At 38.8% G+C, this 17,105-nt stretch overlaps 1 protein-coding gene across 4 annotated transcripts in view; it reads right to left on the reverse strand.

Moving 5' to 3' along the window:
* The window catches only part of pard3aa (par-3 family cell polarity regulator alpha, a), a 554,989-nt gene that overhangs the window by 308,688 nt on the left and 229,196 nt on the right, over positions 1-17,105 (reverse strand). For all 4 annotated transcript variants that reach the window (XM_015602814.3, XM_015602813.3, XM_007238652.3 and 1 more), the window contains exon 4: positions 2,591-2,757. In XM_015602814.3, the coding sequence (XP_015458300.3) occupies positions 2,591-2,757 (167 nt within the window). The remainder of the gene's footprint in view (positions 1-2,590; positions 2,758-17,105) is intronic.

Consider the following 17,105-nt stretch of genomic DNA (forward strand, 5'->3'; position numbering starts at 1 on the left):
ATTCTTGTGCAGTGTCTAGATTAAATACTAACAACACTAACAACATAGGTTTTACATTATTGTGTTCAGAGAAAAATAACTCTCCTAATTGCAGGGAATTAAACACATCTACACGCTGGCTGGGGTCATGCAGAATAAATCTGACACCAAACTAGCTCAGAAGATCTGAACTACTTTATACAAAATAATTATTTTTAATGCATTTATAGTCAGTGGCATCTTTCTTAAATGTGTATCATGTTCTTGTAGCATTACTGAACTTTAAAATCCACAATGGTTAAAACTAAATGTGCTCTCCTATAAATTGCATTACCCAGTAATCTATGAGCATTTGTTCATTTCCATGACATTTGCATAAAATAACATCATTTTCTGAATATTAATCTAAGTGTTCTTAATATTGTGTCAAAATTCAAAACAGCGGGACACACATAGCAACACATGTATGGGTGGATGTCTGCAAATGCTAGCAGAGTACTCAAGCAGAGATGCATCATATTTTAAAAAGTAGAAAACAATACACCACAAAGGTACAGTCTTAAAGCAGGTGTATAAAGACTTTGAGAAAGTATTAATTAGAAGTGCCACATATCCTTGCTGCAAAAGGGATAGAAGGCTTTGTTCCACAGATTTATTCCATTAAAATCTAACACTGTTCAGTCTAGCATCATCGTAAATCCATCCAGACTGTAGCGTCACACTATCAACTACAAACAGACCTTCTGTTCACCTCGAGCCTTCGACACTTCACCCCAAAATCAACAACAGAAGCAGAATAATAAAAGATCATCTGCTAAAAACTTAAAAAAGGTAAAAATAACAGCTTAATTCTTCAGCCCGAATGAGAGCATGCTGCTGGATTATGGAGGCCGTGACAAGCGGAGTGCTTTTAAACAGGATTACTAGCGAACGCTGCGAGACGTGCTAATCTCATCGTGGCCTGCCGTGTCACATTCGGAGCGCGCCATCCTCCGCCCTCACTTCCTCTCTTCCATTTGGAATATCTCCATTTTCAATGCGCTGAAGAGTTGTCATCGCACGGAGTGGAGGGCCTTTCTGAGAGAATAATTAGCCTCTTTTTTCCTCAGTTGCCATGGGGTGGTGGGGGTCAGGAGACAGAGAGAGAAAGAGGGAACGTCTCTGTGATTCATTAGAAGCCAAAGGCACTGACCTCACTTCTGGGGCTAACAACAAAGCAAAACGTTAGCACGACAAAGGAGTGCTCCATATTCTATACAGCACACAAGATCATATTAGCTACCCCATTAAGAATAGCACAATAAGAGGTGTAGCACTCTCATAGTCCAATTAGTGATATTACAGGTATTGTGTAAAAGGAGGAGAAAGCAGTTGTTCTTTACATTCTGTCTAAATTGTATGATGAATGGACCTGTAATATAATCTTTTTTCATTCACTTTAACTCAAGTGTATAGGCTATTTCTCGAGGATAGAAATTTTATTTATATTTAGATTTTATGCAAGTTATGTTTTTTATAAGAATCTAAAAATAAATATGTATAATAACATAATTGACTTACTTCTTAGAATACTCCTTCTTATTTCTTGGAACATTTCTATTGATCTATTCATCATGACAATTCATTCTGGAACACTGCATGTTAAATTGGTAAATAAAAAAAAAACAAAAACAGGAGAAAATTGTTATGTATTGTACAGTAGGTGGCTGGAATATGGTGTAATTTGTTCGACTGACTCAGTCATTTATCTTTGCCAGTCACTTCAGTTTCCCATTTATCACACTACTGGCTGCTCTCAGAACAGTGTACAATGAGCTGCGTTATCTTACACTGAGGTTAGAAATACACTATGGTTGGTTTCCCAGACAAGGATTAAGCTGAAGCCTATATTTTCCTTTTAAAGGGAAAAATGCATTAAAATTGTGGGTAGTTCAAGACTAGGCTTAATCCACATCTGGCAATTTTCTGAACACCCCTTTTAAGTTTAAGCATTTAGTTAGTTTAAACTGCACTCTTTGATGATACTGCCAATAGAATAGGACTCTTTGGAAGAAATAAAAATTAAACTAATAACTGTGTCTAATGCCAGGCAAGGGTTAGACAAGTATAAAGACACCCAGTTCTGAGGTGTAGAGCGAGGAACAGTGTTTTCCAAAAAGGTGGTGCTCCATCCAACACTTCTGATATGAGTTGGGATGTTGATCATCCAACATCCTGACTCCAAGGGTCTAGTCACTGAATACAAGCAAATCACAACAGTAATGACACAAATTCTTGTAGAAAGCCTGCCCTAAGCAGCAGAGACAGTTACTCTAACAAAGGCGTGACAAACCATCATTTTTTTGTTTTGTTTTGGAAGAAAAGATGAGAAAGTGAATGAGCAGGTGTCTCAATATTTTTGTATTTCTATATGTAGCATGATTTTGATCAAGTAAAAAAAACAACACTTTTTTCTTGTATTGTGATTCAATGATTCAAAGTTTTAAGCTGTGTCAAATAGTAAAATGTCCTGTGACACTTAATAATCTAGTCAAAAACTTGTACACATTGAATAATTGCAGTTGTATCTGATTTTTAGAGTGTCCCATATTTGTATTCTGAGGAGTCTAACCTTCCGCTCCAGACTGTTGGTTCCAGTGGTGGTACTTGGCTTGATGAAACCCGGTGTGGTGGACCAGCGTGAGGGGTTCTTCCGGGATGGCTCAGTTGGTTGTAGGTGAGACTCGTTCATGGCCACCAGAGCAGGATCACTGCTGCGTCTCACATGAAGGGGCATGTCTGAAAAGGAAAACAAAAAACACATACAACAAACCAATTAGTATTTATTAGTGGTGTCAATCGATTAAAAACATAATCTGATTAATCACAAAAAATTATGTGATTAACTGAGATTAATCTCATTTGTTTTTCTTTAGATGCTAATTTTTATAGTCGATATTTAAACGTAAATAAAACAATGAATGTAAGAAATGTAAAATGCAATCCTATGTATATTAGTGATGTCAATTAAAATAATAGTATATATATATTGTATGTTTGAGGGGAGATAAAATCAATGTAGGGTGCTAGAATAAAGTAGGCATGATAAATTGGATTGTAAATGTCTCAGCTTGGTTGTGAGGATTTCTGAATTCAAACTTAATTTCCTGAGTACAAAAATCTCAGTGATGACCATATAAATGGCCTGGGGGAAATAGGAAATATGTAGCGGACAGTATTCAATAATGTATACACTGTCCCTGTAACAGACTTTAAGGCTAAATTTACACTGCATTAGTTCATGTATGAATTAATAAATAAGATAGTGGAATACTGCAGAGTGAGTCCGAGTGTCCTATATCCTGCCCTAAAGCTTTCTATTTGGCGGAGAAACGAGCGAGAGAGACAGAGAGAGAAAGAGGGAGGGAGAGACGGAGAGAGACAGTCGCAGAGAGAGAGAGAGAGAGAGAGAGAGAACAAAGCTATCTATCCAGCTCACTATTTGGCGCAGAAACCAGAGAGAGAGAAACCAAACAAAGCTCTCTAACCGGGTCAGAGCAGGAAGTCTGAACCGGAGTGTAACTGCTGGACACCGTAAGCACGTGCCATTTAATCGTTCAGCCAGAAAACAAACCAATACGTTGGGTGGGGTTGGGGCAGATTATGGTGGAAGTAGGGGTCAAAGTTGGTGCCTTAATTAACTTGCGTTATTAATTAACAGTGCATGTGTTAATGCTTTAAAGTTAACATCCCTAGTTTTTGCATAACTACAGCAACATGTAAGATATGTGGGGCTAATTGTGTGGGTGTGTATAAAAGTATATATTCACAGATAATAATAAATAATAAATGAACACCACTGGAAGTTAATATGGCCATGCCTACAGATCTTCTGTATTGAGAGAGAGCAGGAGATAGATACAGAGAGACAGGGGATTAATACTACTCTTCTCCTGATATGTAGCTGTCTCATGGCACAATAGGAGCCCTATTGTGTAGAGTAGAGGAACACATCCACTACACAGCCGTGCTGATTTCCCCCACAGCTCTTCAGCCCAGCTGCTTTGTTTCCCTGCAGATAGCCTATTACAGGCCTATATTCACACACCACAGCAAACAGCACAACAGTGGTGCACTCCTGTCACACACACAAAGCTTGTCCCCCAACACCCAGCTATACAGATCACAGCAAATAGGAGTGTTTAGCTGGGCTCATTTAGACAAAAAGACAGGGACAGAGACATCGGCCTTAAACTACAGGGGAGGACCAGTCAACACTGATACTCCTATTCTATCTCTCACCCCTGCCGTTCATATACATTTACTGGGCATTCACACAAAGCTCTGGGGAAAAAAAAATAAGAGACCATTTTAAAATAATGAATTTCTTTGATTTTACCAAATTGAAAACCTTTGAAATATAATCAAGAGAAATATGGATGATCACAAGCCTTCAAACCAAGCTGAACTGCTTGAAATTTCTGCACCTGGAGTGGCATAAAGTTATCTAAAATCAGTGTGTAAGACTGGTGGAGGAGAACATGTCAAGACGCATGAAAACTGTGATTAAAAACCAGGATTATTCCACTAAATATTGATTTCTGAACTCTTAAAACTTTATGAATATGAACTTGTTTTCTTCTGATTTTTTGAGTTCTGAAAGCTCTGCATCTTTTTTGTTATTTCAACCATTTCTCATTTTCTTCAAATAAATGCTCTAAATGACAATATTTTTATTTGGAATTTTGGAGAAATGTTGTTCGTAGTTTATAGAATAAAACAACAATGTTCATTTTACTCAAACATCTACCTATATATAGCAAAATGAGAGAAACTGATTCAGAAACTGAAGTAGTCACATTATTAACGATTCTTCTAAAGACACTCTTTCCACTTCCCATTATAAGAAAACATCTATACACAGAGTCTTAAACTGACAGTTCAATACTGACTGGAAATGCTGGCCAAGATTACATAACAGGTCAGGCTGCCTTTAACACTGGGTGTACTGGCTGTCCTTTAACAGGAGCATAAGGCTCAGTGAACGTATGTGAAGGCCCTCAGAGGCCATATGGATCTTGTTTATGACTACCGCTCACAGCACACCCACAAATTATGCAAATATCACAGCAACCACCTGCCATCTTTCAACACTTACACCACTTAGCATATGCGCACGTTCCTGATTCCATCTGAGCTCAGGAGCTGTTGTCCCTTAAACAGGCTTGATGCTCATATCCTTCATTGCTTTACCCGCTCTATAAGGGAGATTCCAGAACACTGAACTGGTCAGGAGGGGAGTGCATGTGTATGTGTGTGTGTGTGTGTGTGTGTGTGTGTGTGTGTGTGTGTGTGTGTGTGTGTGTGTGTGTGTGTGTGTGTGTGTGTGTGTGTGTGTGTGTGCAGCCTCAATGCTGTCTAAAAATCACCACACCTGCACCATTAGACTGAAATTACCTCCAGAACTCAATAACGATTTTTAAACACACTTTCCTCCTGCCAGTGATTAGTTCATGTCTAGTGCACGGCTCTGGTGACACCAGGCCTCAGAGGAATCTGAATTGTATAACTGTATCCCACAGGCTGGACCGGACTAAGTAATTAGACTGTGAGGCAGAGTTGAAATGGCTCAACCCAAACACAGAGGGGAAAGGAAAAAAAGATCAAATTACAACTGCGTACACTGACCTCAGTAAATGTCATTATAAACCTGCTAATGCCAGACACATAATAATGAGGACTGGCATGCCCTGTACGTGAAACTGTAGATAATGGATTTGGTAACTAATGCGGTTCTGATGTGGTTTTTGAAGTACTGAAAATGGGGAAGGCAGCACTACACTGAGTGCTAATGTGAGTCAACAGCTGGACAGGTCAGTGGTGTGTCCGCCAAACACTTCAGACTTAAATGTGAATTTTTCACAGGAACATACTGATATAGAGTTTCTGTACCAGGATTATATGTTTCTGTTTTTTCTTGTATTTTTTTTCCAAAGAACATTAATTTTTAGTTTGATCTGAATTCTCTGTTCTTCTTTAAATGGTGGAAAAGTTGTAATAAGGAGTACAGCATCAGCATCCAAACTTTTCTACCCTGGGCACAGCATGTGGCTAATTATACTATGCTTCTTTCACTTTTAATTCCAGTTTCTATTTCCATGCTGTACAGGAATACCAGAAGTACTGGGCATTCACATACAGCTCTTGAAAAAAAAAAGAAAAAAAAAAAAACATTGAAAACCTCTGGAATACAATCAAGAGGAAGATGGATGATCACAGGCCATGAAACCAAGCTGAACTGCTTACATTTTTTGCACCAGGAGTGGCATAAAGTCCAAAAGCAGTGTGTAAGACTGGTGGAGATGCATGAAAACTGTTATTTAAAAAACAGGGTTATTCCACCAAATATTGATTTCTGAACTCTTAAAACTTTATAAATATGAACTTGTTTTCTTTGCATTATTTAATTTAGCCATTTCTGCAAATAAATGCTCTAAATGACAATATGTTTTATTTGGAATTTTGAAGAAATGTCTGTAGTTTAAAGAATACAACAACAATGTTTAATTTTCTCAAACATAAACGTATAAATAGCAAAATCAAAGTGGTCTCTTCATTTTTTTTTCCAGAGCTGTATATCTGCTTGAAACCTGAATTATTAGGACAGCTCACCAGTCATTGTTTCATTATGAAATCAAGGGCAATAAAAAGTAGTGTGTTCTGCTTTTGTGTGAAAAACTGCCTTTACTGTGGAGATAAGGTCCTTTATACCCCTCTAGCCCAAGCCTGGCATTAGGAATGGTGCTAATCTGATCATGTCTATCTGCTCTAAAAAGTTCTTTTCTAAAGGCAGTACTGATTAAAGGAACTAGACACTACTGAAACTAGCTGTTTACGTTTATTTGCACATCAGTGTCAGCAATTGTTAAGAGACCACTTTTCATGCTGTACAGAAATGCCAGGAGTAAGAAATGCCAATAGTAATGCTACTTTAACTTTAAGTTTACTTTAAGTGCTTTAAGTTCTTGTCATGGTGTTGTCATGCTAAGATTAATGCAAAATGTATGGGTTACTCAGGCCATGTCTGCACTATATAACCCTGGCAGTGGCTCTGGTGTTATCTACTATGTAGACATTTGGTCCCAAGAGACCCTTAAATGGTCTGGATTCATTCCAGATTCCAAAACAAACTACAGCATACAAAAGTACAGACAAAAAATGTGGACTGACTGGGCTTTTCCAAAGACCAGATTAAGAGCCACTTCACTTGGATACAATACATGCAAAAGTACACGCCAAAGCAAATATGTGGTGTCAAGGTAGTGTTGTACCTATTGGTTTGAGTTTAAAAGCAATGAAAACATTGGTGCCATTTAAATTGTTTAGTTAATTGCTTATGAATATAATATAAAAAACATAACGTCTAAGTTTTTGCAATGAAACAGACGATAATAAATTATTTGATTCATACATCCAGGGGACCAGAAGACCCAGAAGAAAACAATCAAACATTCAGCAGATGTGCAGGAACTAGATATGGATGAAACCTGAAAGAGATGCAGAAGGAGACACTCCTCCATCCTCTTTATCTTCATTCTTTTCATCTCTCTTTTTTTTATATCTCAGCAGGCCAGAAATAAGCAAATGTGCAGAGTATGGTGCTGCCATGACAGATACCTTTGAAGATTCAGTGAGAACAGGTGGCCATTCCGCTGGAGCACGCACTCACACTCTCACTGACTTTTGTTTAGAACTACGTTTCTAAAGCAGATCAAAGTTCCTAAAAAGGATCAAACTGCACATGATCAATGGTAACATGTGGCATCAGTTGAGGCTACTGCTGAGCATGTGTCCTCCTTCTGAGGGGTTATATAAAAAAGGGAAGTTTTGTCTGGGTCTATTTTGACTCCTTTGGTCATGCCATAGCTCATTTTCAGACACTTGATACAAGTGGGTTTTTCCAGCATAATCATGCTATTAACTCTCATGTCAAATGGTCATTTCCAGCAAAAATACGACTGCTGGGACAGCCAAAAAACAGCCATAATGAGATTCTTCTGCTACCTTGTGAAATACGTCAAGCATGAATACAGGGGCTTTCTCACAGACATTGAGTATAGCCTAATAAGCTAATGGGGTCCAATTTTAAACACAATATTTGAAATATGAGCTTGACAGAGTTTGCAAAAACACTTATATGTAATTGCGGTTAAATTAGAACCTCTTAGCGTATATTATTTTTAAGATTTATGCTTTAATGTTTTGCTTCTTTTTTTTTTTTTTACACCATGTGAAAAAGGCGACTTTCCTTTCAAGATGATTACATCATCGATTTGGCCCAAAATTTAACATTCTGTAAACCACTGTAGTCACGCAAAAACCTGACACTTCCAAAGTGGCTACTTTACCACGGGAGGAAAAACATTACTAATTTCCAGTGAAAGCCAATGTAAAAAGATTTTCTTACACATTATTTTGGAGTATTACAATTGGCCAATTCATCATGACAGTTTGATAATAAGGTCTAGGCTGCAGTGAAGGTAGGAGGTATTTTGTAGGACTGTCTTATGAAGACTCTTCCTTAGTAGTTTCTATTAGAGTATTAGTATTTCTAATTGGTAAAAGATACTGAACCGTCTAATACGGCTTTGTGGTGACGCACAAACCTCAAATGATTACACAATAGCACAGAAATTGTGGGTTTCTCCATTTCTTCACAGAAATGAATTATATGATTAAAATGTATTATCTTCAGGCTTCGTTTTCCAATGTATTGCCCAATTTAATTTCTTTCCCCATTTGTGTACATGGAGAATTGTAGAATTTTGGCTATCAAAAGGCCACAAAGGATGCATAAATAGTGTCCCTGAAATTGTACCAAATGTTAGCTGCATTTCTCCACTGTATACCTAAATTCTTTCCCTCTGGAACAGACTCATATAATTTACCATTTGAGAAATGCTTTAGAATGCAGTTAATTAATAAAAATGAATTAAAATGAAGATACAAGGTTACTGAATGACAGTTTTCCAACAATGAAACCAGAGGTTTTTAACTTTTGCTAAAATATAATATATTAAACATTCAAGGATTTTCTAAAACAGCAGTAATAAAGAAAAATGGACAGATGTGGGCACAGAAACAGCACAGACTCCATTATAATAACTGAACTGAACTGTGTGTTAAGTCTAAACAGAGGACATGAGCATGAACTCCAAATCCCCTACCCCCTCTCACTAGCTCTCTCTATCTCACTCGCTCTCCCTCATATAGGCTCCTAATGTGTGATCGGATTAGCTTCCCTTCGCTCCGAAATTGGCTTCTCCTGCGTTTAATAACCTGGACGACCACTTAAAGCTCCTGGCCCATCGATCTCAGGTGTGTTGGGGGACAGCCAGGGCCCCTAACGAGATGGAAGGGCAATTTCGCCCCCAGCGTGAGGGCTTACGAAGCCTGCCCACCCTCATACACCAGAGACCGGGTTCAACACACAGGAGAGCACCTCTCACAAAGCTCATATTTACATCACTAATCTACTGCCTCTGGCTCTGAGGATGTGTGTGAGTGTGTGTTAGATAGGGATTGGGGGGGATTAATCTGTAATTAACACAGAGTGCACACAGATGTCTAGGAAAGATACATACAAAAACTTTAACTCAGAAGCTTCAGTAGTTTCTGCAGAACATATCCTGATATGACCTTGATTTATTCATTCATTGACTTTTTAATGCTGAAAACAACTAAATCAACTGAAATAGGAGCCATATACTAATGTGTATGAGTGGGTACATTACAACTAAATAAGGGAAGTGGCACACAATCATCTCAAAACAATTACTTTTTTCACTAGAACTAACTACACCACTATGCATCACTGTACACTAGGACTACTGCCTTATACTGTCCAGTATTACCCTGTGTATTCCCTTACATTGACCAGTTTATACTATGTATACTGTGCTCAGTGTTATTATACCAACTGCCTTACATTGTCCAGTATAACACTGTGTACTATGATCTGCATGTATTGTAGATCTAGTACTGTCTATTCCAGGGGTGTCCAAACTACGGCCTGCGGGACATTTGCGGCCCGTTTCCTTTTGTGGAGCGGCCCGCGAGGTATTTTAGAAATAGAGTGAAAGTTGGCCCGCTGTTAAGCAGGTTTTTATAATGTGAAATTCAAAGTTTTTACGCTAGGTGTCAGAAACGGCCAAAGAGTCTAAAAGCGACGAGAGTGAAGTTTTAGCTCAGAAAAACAGGCCAAAGAGTCTAAAAGCGGAGAGGGTGTGCATTTCTAGCGCAGAAAAACGGGCCAAAGAGTCTAAAAGCGGAGAGGGTGTGCATTTCTAGCGCAGAAAAACGGGCCAAAGAGTCTAAAAGCGGAGAGGGTGTGCAGTTTTAGCGCAGAAAAACAGGCAAATGAGTCTAAAAGTTGCCGTAATTAAGGAGTTTAATATTAAGAGACATCATGAAATGAAATGCATCACAACAAATATTTTGTATGGTCAAAACGCCTTAAATATTGTGAAATAATATTTTTTGCCATAGGCCCAGGCCTACTGTCACATACTGTCCAGTATTTCCCCATGTATATCCTCTAATTTTACACAGTACTGGACTACACATACACTACACAGACTGTATAGTAGAAAATTAAACCATATACAAAAAGAAATATGACAGTATTAGGCCTACATAACCCACATTATGCAGTACACCCAACGTACATACTATCAGACACCGTTCAGTACTGCACTTTTTAACTCTGCCACACATGTGGCATCAGTGAGAATGTTATTCCCTACACATAGCAATAATAAATATTCATAAGTAATTTCAATCCAGCACATTTCTGACCCATGTCACAAACTGTCTGTCTGCCTGTCAACAGTCTAATGACAAATGACAATAAAATACTGCTGCTAAAAAGTGGTGTTATCTGTATTTTCCGTATTAATCTCTGGTCTATAAATGAACTCTGCATGTCATTATGGTAAAACTTCCCATCAGGCTGGACAGACACTAACAGCACACAGCCTTCGCCTGCCTTCTCCAGCATAGGTCACTCTAATACATTACCTACTGCCTCCAATCATTTAAATTGGCCAAGTGTCCATTTTGTCCTTGTGGCCAGTTACCTGCCAGAGGAAAGTGTCCCTGACTGGCTGCCAGCAGACCCTCACACAGCAGAATACAGATCAGGTTCGACGAGCAGACGTGAAAGAAAGTGATGAGCAGCATGGAGGCCAGCACGCTAATTCCATTTCACTCCATCACTCGCTTCTCTCTCGTTCCCTTTCTTCCTCTCTTGTGCTCCTCTTTCTTTATGCAAATAGGATGATTGGTTAAATCGGGTGCAATTTTATGGATTTTATGGATTCTGTAGGATATCAAGAACATGACCTTGGTATTCTGATAGAAAATTATTATGTGCTGCTGAGGACCTGGTGAAGGCCTGGAAATTTTGAAGGCTGGAGGGCTTAATTGAAGTCGCTTGAATGAATAAAATATGATGAAAAAAAAGTTATTTTTCTTAAAGAACCGAGTGTCAGCGCTGTGTCCATACTGATGTCCCTGGAGATTAAGGGAGAGGACCTCTTCAAGCCAACAGCCCAACCCAAATTTGCATTTACTTCAAAAGGACAAAAGGTCCTCCAAAGGGGAGTCAGAGGAACTTTTAACTGCTGGGCAATTTCATTCCACACATGGGAGAGGAATGAAGAAACGTCCAATAAAAACAAAAGACAGCCTGGTCCTGGCTGGATGGAAAAGAGAGTGCATTAAGGGGAGTGAATCAACACTGATAAATTTAGCAATGGTATTGAATTAGCTGGTACAAGAGTGAGTGTACATCCATTAGAAATGAGAAGTTTGACTCACCCAGCTTATTTACCAACTCACAGGTTTGCAAGTCAAGTTATTTATTACATTTATTATCATCTCATCCATCCAATGTACACTGAGATGAGTGATTTAGCAACTGAATCACAGGCATACTACTCAATGATGGAACAAAAACAAAGCAAGGCAGAAACCAACGAAAACAGGGGTCAATACATTTTCAGTTCAGATGAACAGGGAAATCCTGGACCCCCAGAAGTAGAACTGAGGGCACATTCAAAGAGGCTCATTTAAAAACACATAATATATTGCTTATGAATACACTGACATTGTCATGGGACAGCAGTATGGGAACAGTATGTGACAGCCCACACATGTATTTGCTGTGAGGCATTAGCTTGTGAGAGAGGCTCAGAGTCTGAGTGAGGCCCTAAAGTGCATGTCAGATGAATGGGCCATTTTATGTCTGTTAGAGTTTTACAATGATATTGGAATTATATAAGAATTGGCTGATAATACCTTTTTATTATTATTATTATTATTATTATTATTATTATTATTATTATTATTATTATTATTATTATTATTATTATTATTAATTTATTTAAGGAACATTGGTATTGATGGATTTTAAAACAATATTTATTGATGTATTTATTGTCTGCTGAAAAAAGGACCAAACGAAGCTGGCCCTGCTAATACAGTTGACTGCCACTGCAAAAGTCATGGAACACTACTTCCTGTCCCTAAACTAATTTGACCTGTCAGTTTGGATGGATGGATGGATGGATGGATGGATGGATGGAGCAAGTGGTAAAAAAAAGGCCTGTGAAAAAGAGATGGAGAGAGTGAAATAATATGTGGGAAAGAGGGAGATAGGGCAAGAAACAGGATGTGAGAGAAAGTGTGAGACAGAGTGAGAGACAGCATGGAAGTGAGAGAGTGTGCGGGAGTGAGAGGGTGAGAGAGAAAACACGTGAAACTGAGAGCGAGAGAGGCTGACACTTAGTCCACTGGACCATGCAAGGACCACTACTGTGAAACAGAGTCGGGGCTAAAGCTTCTTCTCTCAGCCGGCCAGGCTGCAGGAGGTGGACTGAACACTTTACAACCTGCTCTGTTAGGTTTCTCCTCCCTGCTTAAACACATTTCTCAGAAAAAAAAAAAGAAGAAAAAAAATCATGTTTCAATGCTCACCATTTCTTACCCATGCCTTCTGAACACTGCACATACAGTATACTGTGGGCAATATTTAGACTGCCCACCAAACATCTGGTGGCTTGTAGCTTTTTCTAAATTGTCACAGCCACAAAAAATAACCTTCATCAAATCTCTATTAAGCCCTATCCGAACGGGATTTGCTTCTCAGGGGGTCCTGAGGTAACTTTTTTTTTTTTTTTATGGGGGTCCTATGTGATTTTATTCCCATTCGGAACGACCATGTATGTGTTTTTCTCAGACGTCCTCTAAGAAAATTACAGGCTAAATAACATTGTTTTTCACTGAACTCTGTGGTCGTCCGGTAATTTTATTCTCGTCCGGACGCACATCTCTGAGTTTTGTCTACTTGAGTTTAATAAAATAGCTATTTGTCCACTGCCACATACCGTAATTACAGCAAGTGGAAGTGGAGGAGCTACTAAACCGATTCTCACGTGACTGTGATGTGTTGTCATGTGACAGAGAAAGCCAAAAAACCTCACTAGTGCTCCAGTTTTTTCAATTGCAGTCCGGGTTAAAGAGTTTTATCACTGATTAGATTTTTTTTTCACGTCACCCTGAGAAACTAATCCCATCTGCGCAGGGTTTAGTCTGTTTTAGTTCGTTTTAGAGTTTCAGTTTGATGCAGGGTGACTGAAAGTTATTATTTATGTTGTGTAAACATTTCACTATAGATGGACCAATATAAATGATCTGAAATTAATTGGAATACATTCCTTATGTACTTACGTCAATTGAAAGTTATGAAGGTTATTTCAGCTGTTTAGAAAATTAAATATAATATTTATTGAATATTATATCTATGTACAATAACCCTAGAATGACTTACAAAAGTACTGCCTTGGGAATAAGGCCACAGCTCATACATTTGTTCTCCATCATAATCTTAGTATTCAAGCATTTCAAATATTTAAAAAGTTTTTTTATTTCTCCCTCATGTGCCATTAAACATAATGTGCAAAAGAAAACCTTCTAATGAATACACACAGCTAATTTAACAAATGCGCAAATGCCCACACACAGCTTGTCTAGTCCTTGTAGAATCATACTGCCAATAAAATAGGACTCTCTGGAGCAGATAAACATGAGACATTGGCACCATGACTTATGCCAGGTGTTGGATTGAAGGGTACAGAGCCCCCAAGATTGAGCTGTGCAACAGTGGAGCTGTGTTTCAGTAAATTCGTGATGAGTTGTGGAGTTGAGGTAGAGGATAAGGAATGGCCCAAAGTCTAGTAGAAATAGTTTTAATATACTTAATTTTGGAAAATAAAATGATTAAGAAGATAATAAGAAGTCCTAATATTTTTTGTCCACATTTTTAATAACCTTAAAATTATTATTTAACTGAAATTATTAAAATGACCAAACTAATTACTATTAAATAAGCAAATACATTTCAGTACCTTTATAGATACTATATGTGTACACTTGTACAGTATAACAAAACTGCCTTGCTCTTGTACAGGTATATTTGAGCTTTAGAAATTAAGGTCACCCAACACACCTCAACAGTGGCAGCTTAGCAAAGGTCAATTAAAATCCAGTGTTCTACCCACTCAGACAACTCTGCCAATGCCCTATATGGGTAGTCAGTGTCAATATATAGTCAATATATAATGTGTTTTGTAAAGAAAACTATTATTCTAAACTACAAAGTACTGTAATAGTGTCTGACAAGTAATTTAAATCACCAAGTGTAAGCTTAATGCAAAGTAAAGCCGAACTCTAGCCAAGGTCATCGCCCACCCATACATTCCAGAGCAAATCAGCCTTTTTAAATAAATAGCTCTATGCCCTTTGGCAAGTCCATTACAGAAAGATGTAAGGGCTGTGACAGAGGACTGTGATGGGGTGGTACTTCAGAAATCTATCAGGACTGTCTGATAAAACAACTGTTTACAAGAATATTGAGACAGCGCAACAAAATCGAGATGAAGGTGGAAAAACAGAATGATGGACAGATGAATCAAGGATATAAACAGTAGAAAAGAGTATATACTGTATAGGTGAACACAGAGGGAGTGATGCAGATGCAGTGATGGAACAAGAGAGAGAAAGAAATATTTCTGAGTGTCTCTCCAAAAGGAAATCTGATGCTGCTGGGCGCCTGTTTCCCACACAGCGGGGATGAAGAAGGCTAACTGAGAGGGGAGAGCAATTAACACAACACACAGGAAGGCCACCCCAGCATCCAGAGCAGCCTGGAGAACACCCTCCTACTGCTGGCTCCCTAAAGGAATCCTAATCAGCTAACTAAACAACTCCACACAGTTCCACCGCTCTCTACACTCCTAATGTAAATACCACAGAGCAGTTCTGCCCGCAGCACAGGGACCATGCTGCTCTAGCAACGAAAAAATAGCAGTTATAAATCGAGGTCCTGCTGTCAATCACAATCAGCAATGTCACCACATTTCAAAATAGTAGTCTGGATCAGGCCCAGTAGTCACATGACTGGAACGTGTCGTGGAAGTGAACACAGCATGAAGTGAACAGGAAAGTCTTGGAATTTCAGCAGAAGGAAGTAATACTATTAAAGACACATGCTCAGCACTTTTAGCTTTTCAGAGTTCGCCATCAGGGAAGAAACAATCCATTAAGCATATTCACCGAGTCAGTTGACCTCATTCTTTGGGCACATAACGTTGAAGAACATAGACCTGACCAACTGCAGCAAACCCAAACCATAGCCCCACCCCCCCAGGCTTGTACGGTAGGAACTAGGCACGATGGGTGCATTACCTTATGCTCCATCACTCTGAAATCTAGATTCATCCGACAACATAACCTTCTTTCATTGCTGCAGAGTCCAATCTATAAACAAATTAAGGACGCTTTTGCTGGTCATTCTCACTGATAAGTGGTTTCTTAAAGCTACACAGTCATTTAGGGTCAATCATTTGAGTTCTCTTTGCATTGTGCATGTGAACATGCTCTTAAATCTGCTTTTAAACATATCCCTGAGTTCTGCTGGTGGTTTTTATACAATTTGACATCACCAAATTTTTAAGTTTAAGTATCACCACATCCAGTGTGTTGAATTCTGTGTTGCTCTTTAAATCTGCTCAGAAGGTCTTAAGTACTTTCTTCTAAATGAGAAATGCTTGATTCTTTTTGTTGAATTTATGTTAATGTGTATCTGTTTTAATATGATCTGGGGGTTTCTAAGTAAAATACTCTTATTGCTGATAAGAATTGCAAAACTATAACATGGATTTTTTTTTTTTTCCCACATATTATTTGCCCAATATCCGGTACATCTCTATTATCTGGGTTTCCTGGAGCTGTATTGAGGTTTTTGTATGCATAGAGCCCACTCTGCTGCAGGACCCATGAAACTCAATCCAAATCTTCTGATCTATTAAATCCCATACAAAAAAGAAGTAAAGATCATAGATGGTCATGAGAGGATCAACAGAGAGCAATGAGGACAGAAGAATAGAAGAGAAGAAAAGCACAAGGAACATATGAAGTTGATTAGCCCCAGCCATCGAGGTGAAGTCTCATTGCAAACGGGTTGTTTTTATATGCTTTGATGACCGGACATGGGGTGTCCAGGGTGGGCGAAGACTCCAATCTGCTCTTCAGCGGGATTCCACCCTGAGAGCTTTTATGTGTGATCAAACCAGAAAGAAACTGGTCTGCTTGAGAGGCACAAAGAGACGCCTGTGAGCCAAAGGAAGGGTCTTGGCCGCCACTGCAACAGACCCATGCTGAGGCGCCCGGCTCCGGAGGACCTGGGTGTGAACGCAAGGCCAGCATCACTGTCTGTGAAGGGGAACTGGACTGAGTTGAGAAGGGCCAACTAGGTCAAAGAAAAAAAGCAAAGCTATTGAGAAGCTATTCTGATACAAACAAGTTTCACCATGATGCCAGGATCTACACTGTAATACAGTAAAGTTCCAGAAGAAGAGTAGTTCGAGAATCTCCACCATGGGGATGTCAATAGATTTTATAACTTATGATGTGATCCCTGGGTTCTGGAAGCCTTGCTTTAATACATTAGGGGTCCATAATTTCAACTGTGATGCCAGTGGATGTCAGAATTTGAACTGTGATGTTGTGACCAGGGAGCAGACTAT

This window comes from Astyanax mexicanus, chromosome 6 (assembly GCF_023375975.1).
Source record: "Astyanax mexicanus isolate ESR-SI-001 chromosome 6, AstMex3_surface, whole genome shotgun sequence".
NCBI lineage: Eukaryota > Metazoa > Chordata > Actinopteri > Characiformes > Acestrorhamphidae > Astyanax > Astyanax mexicanus.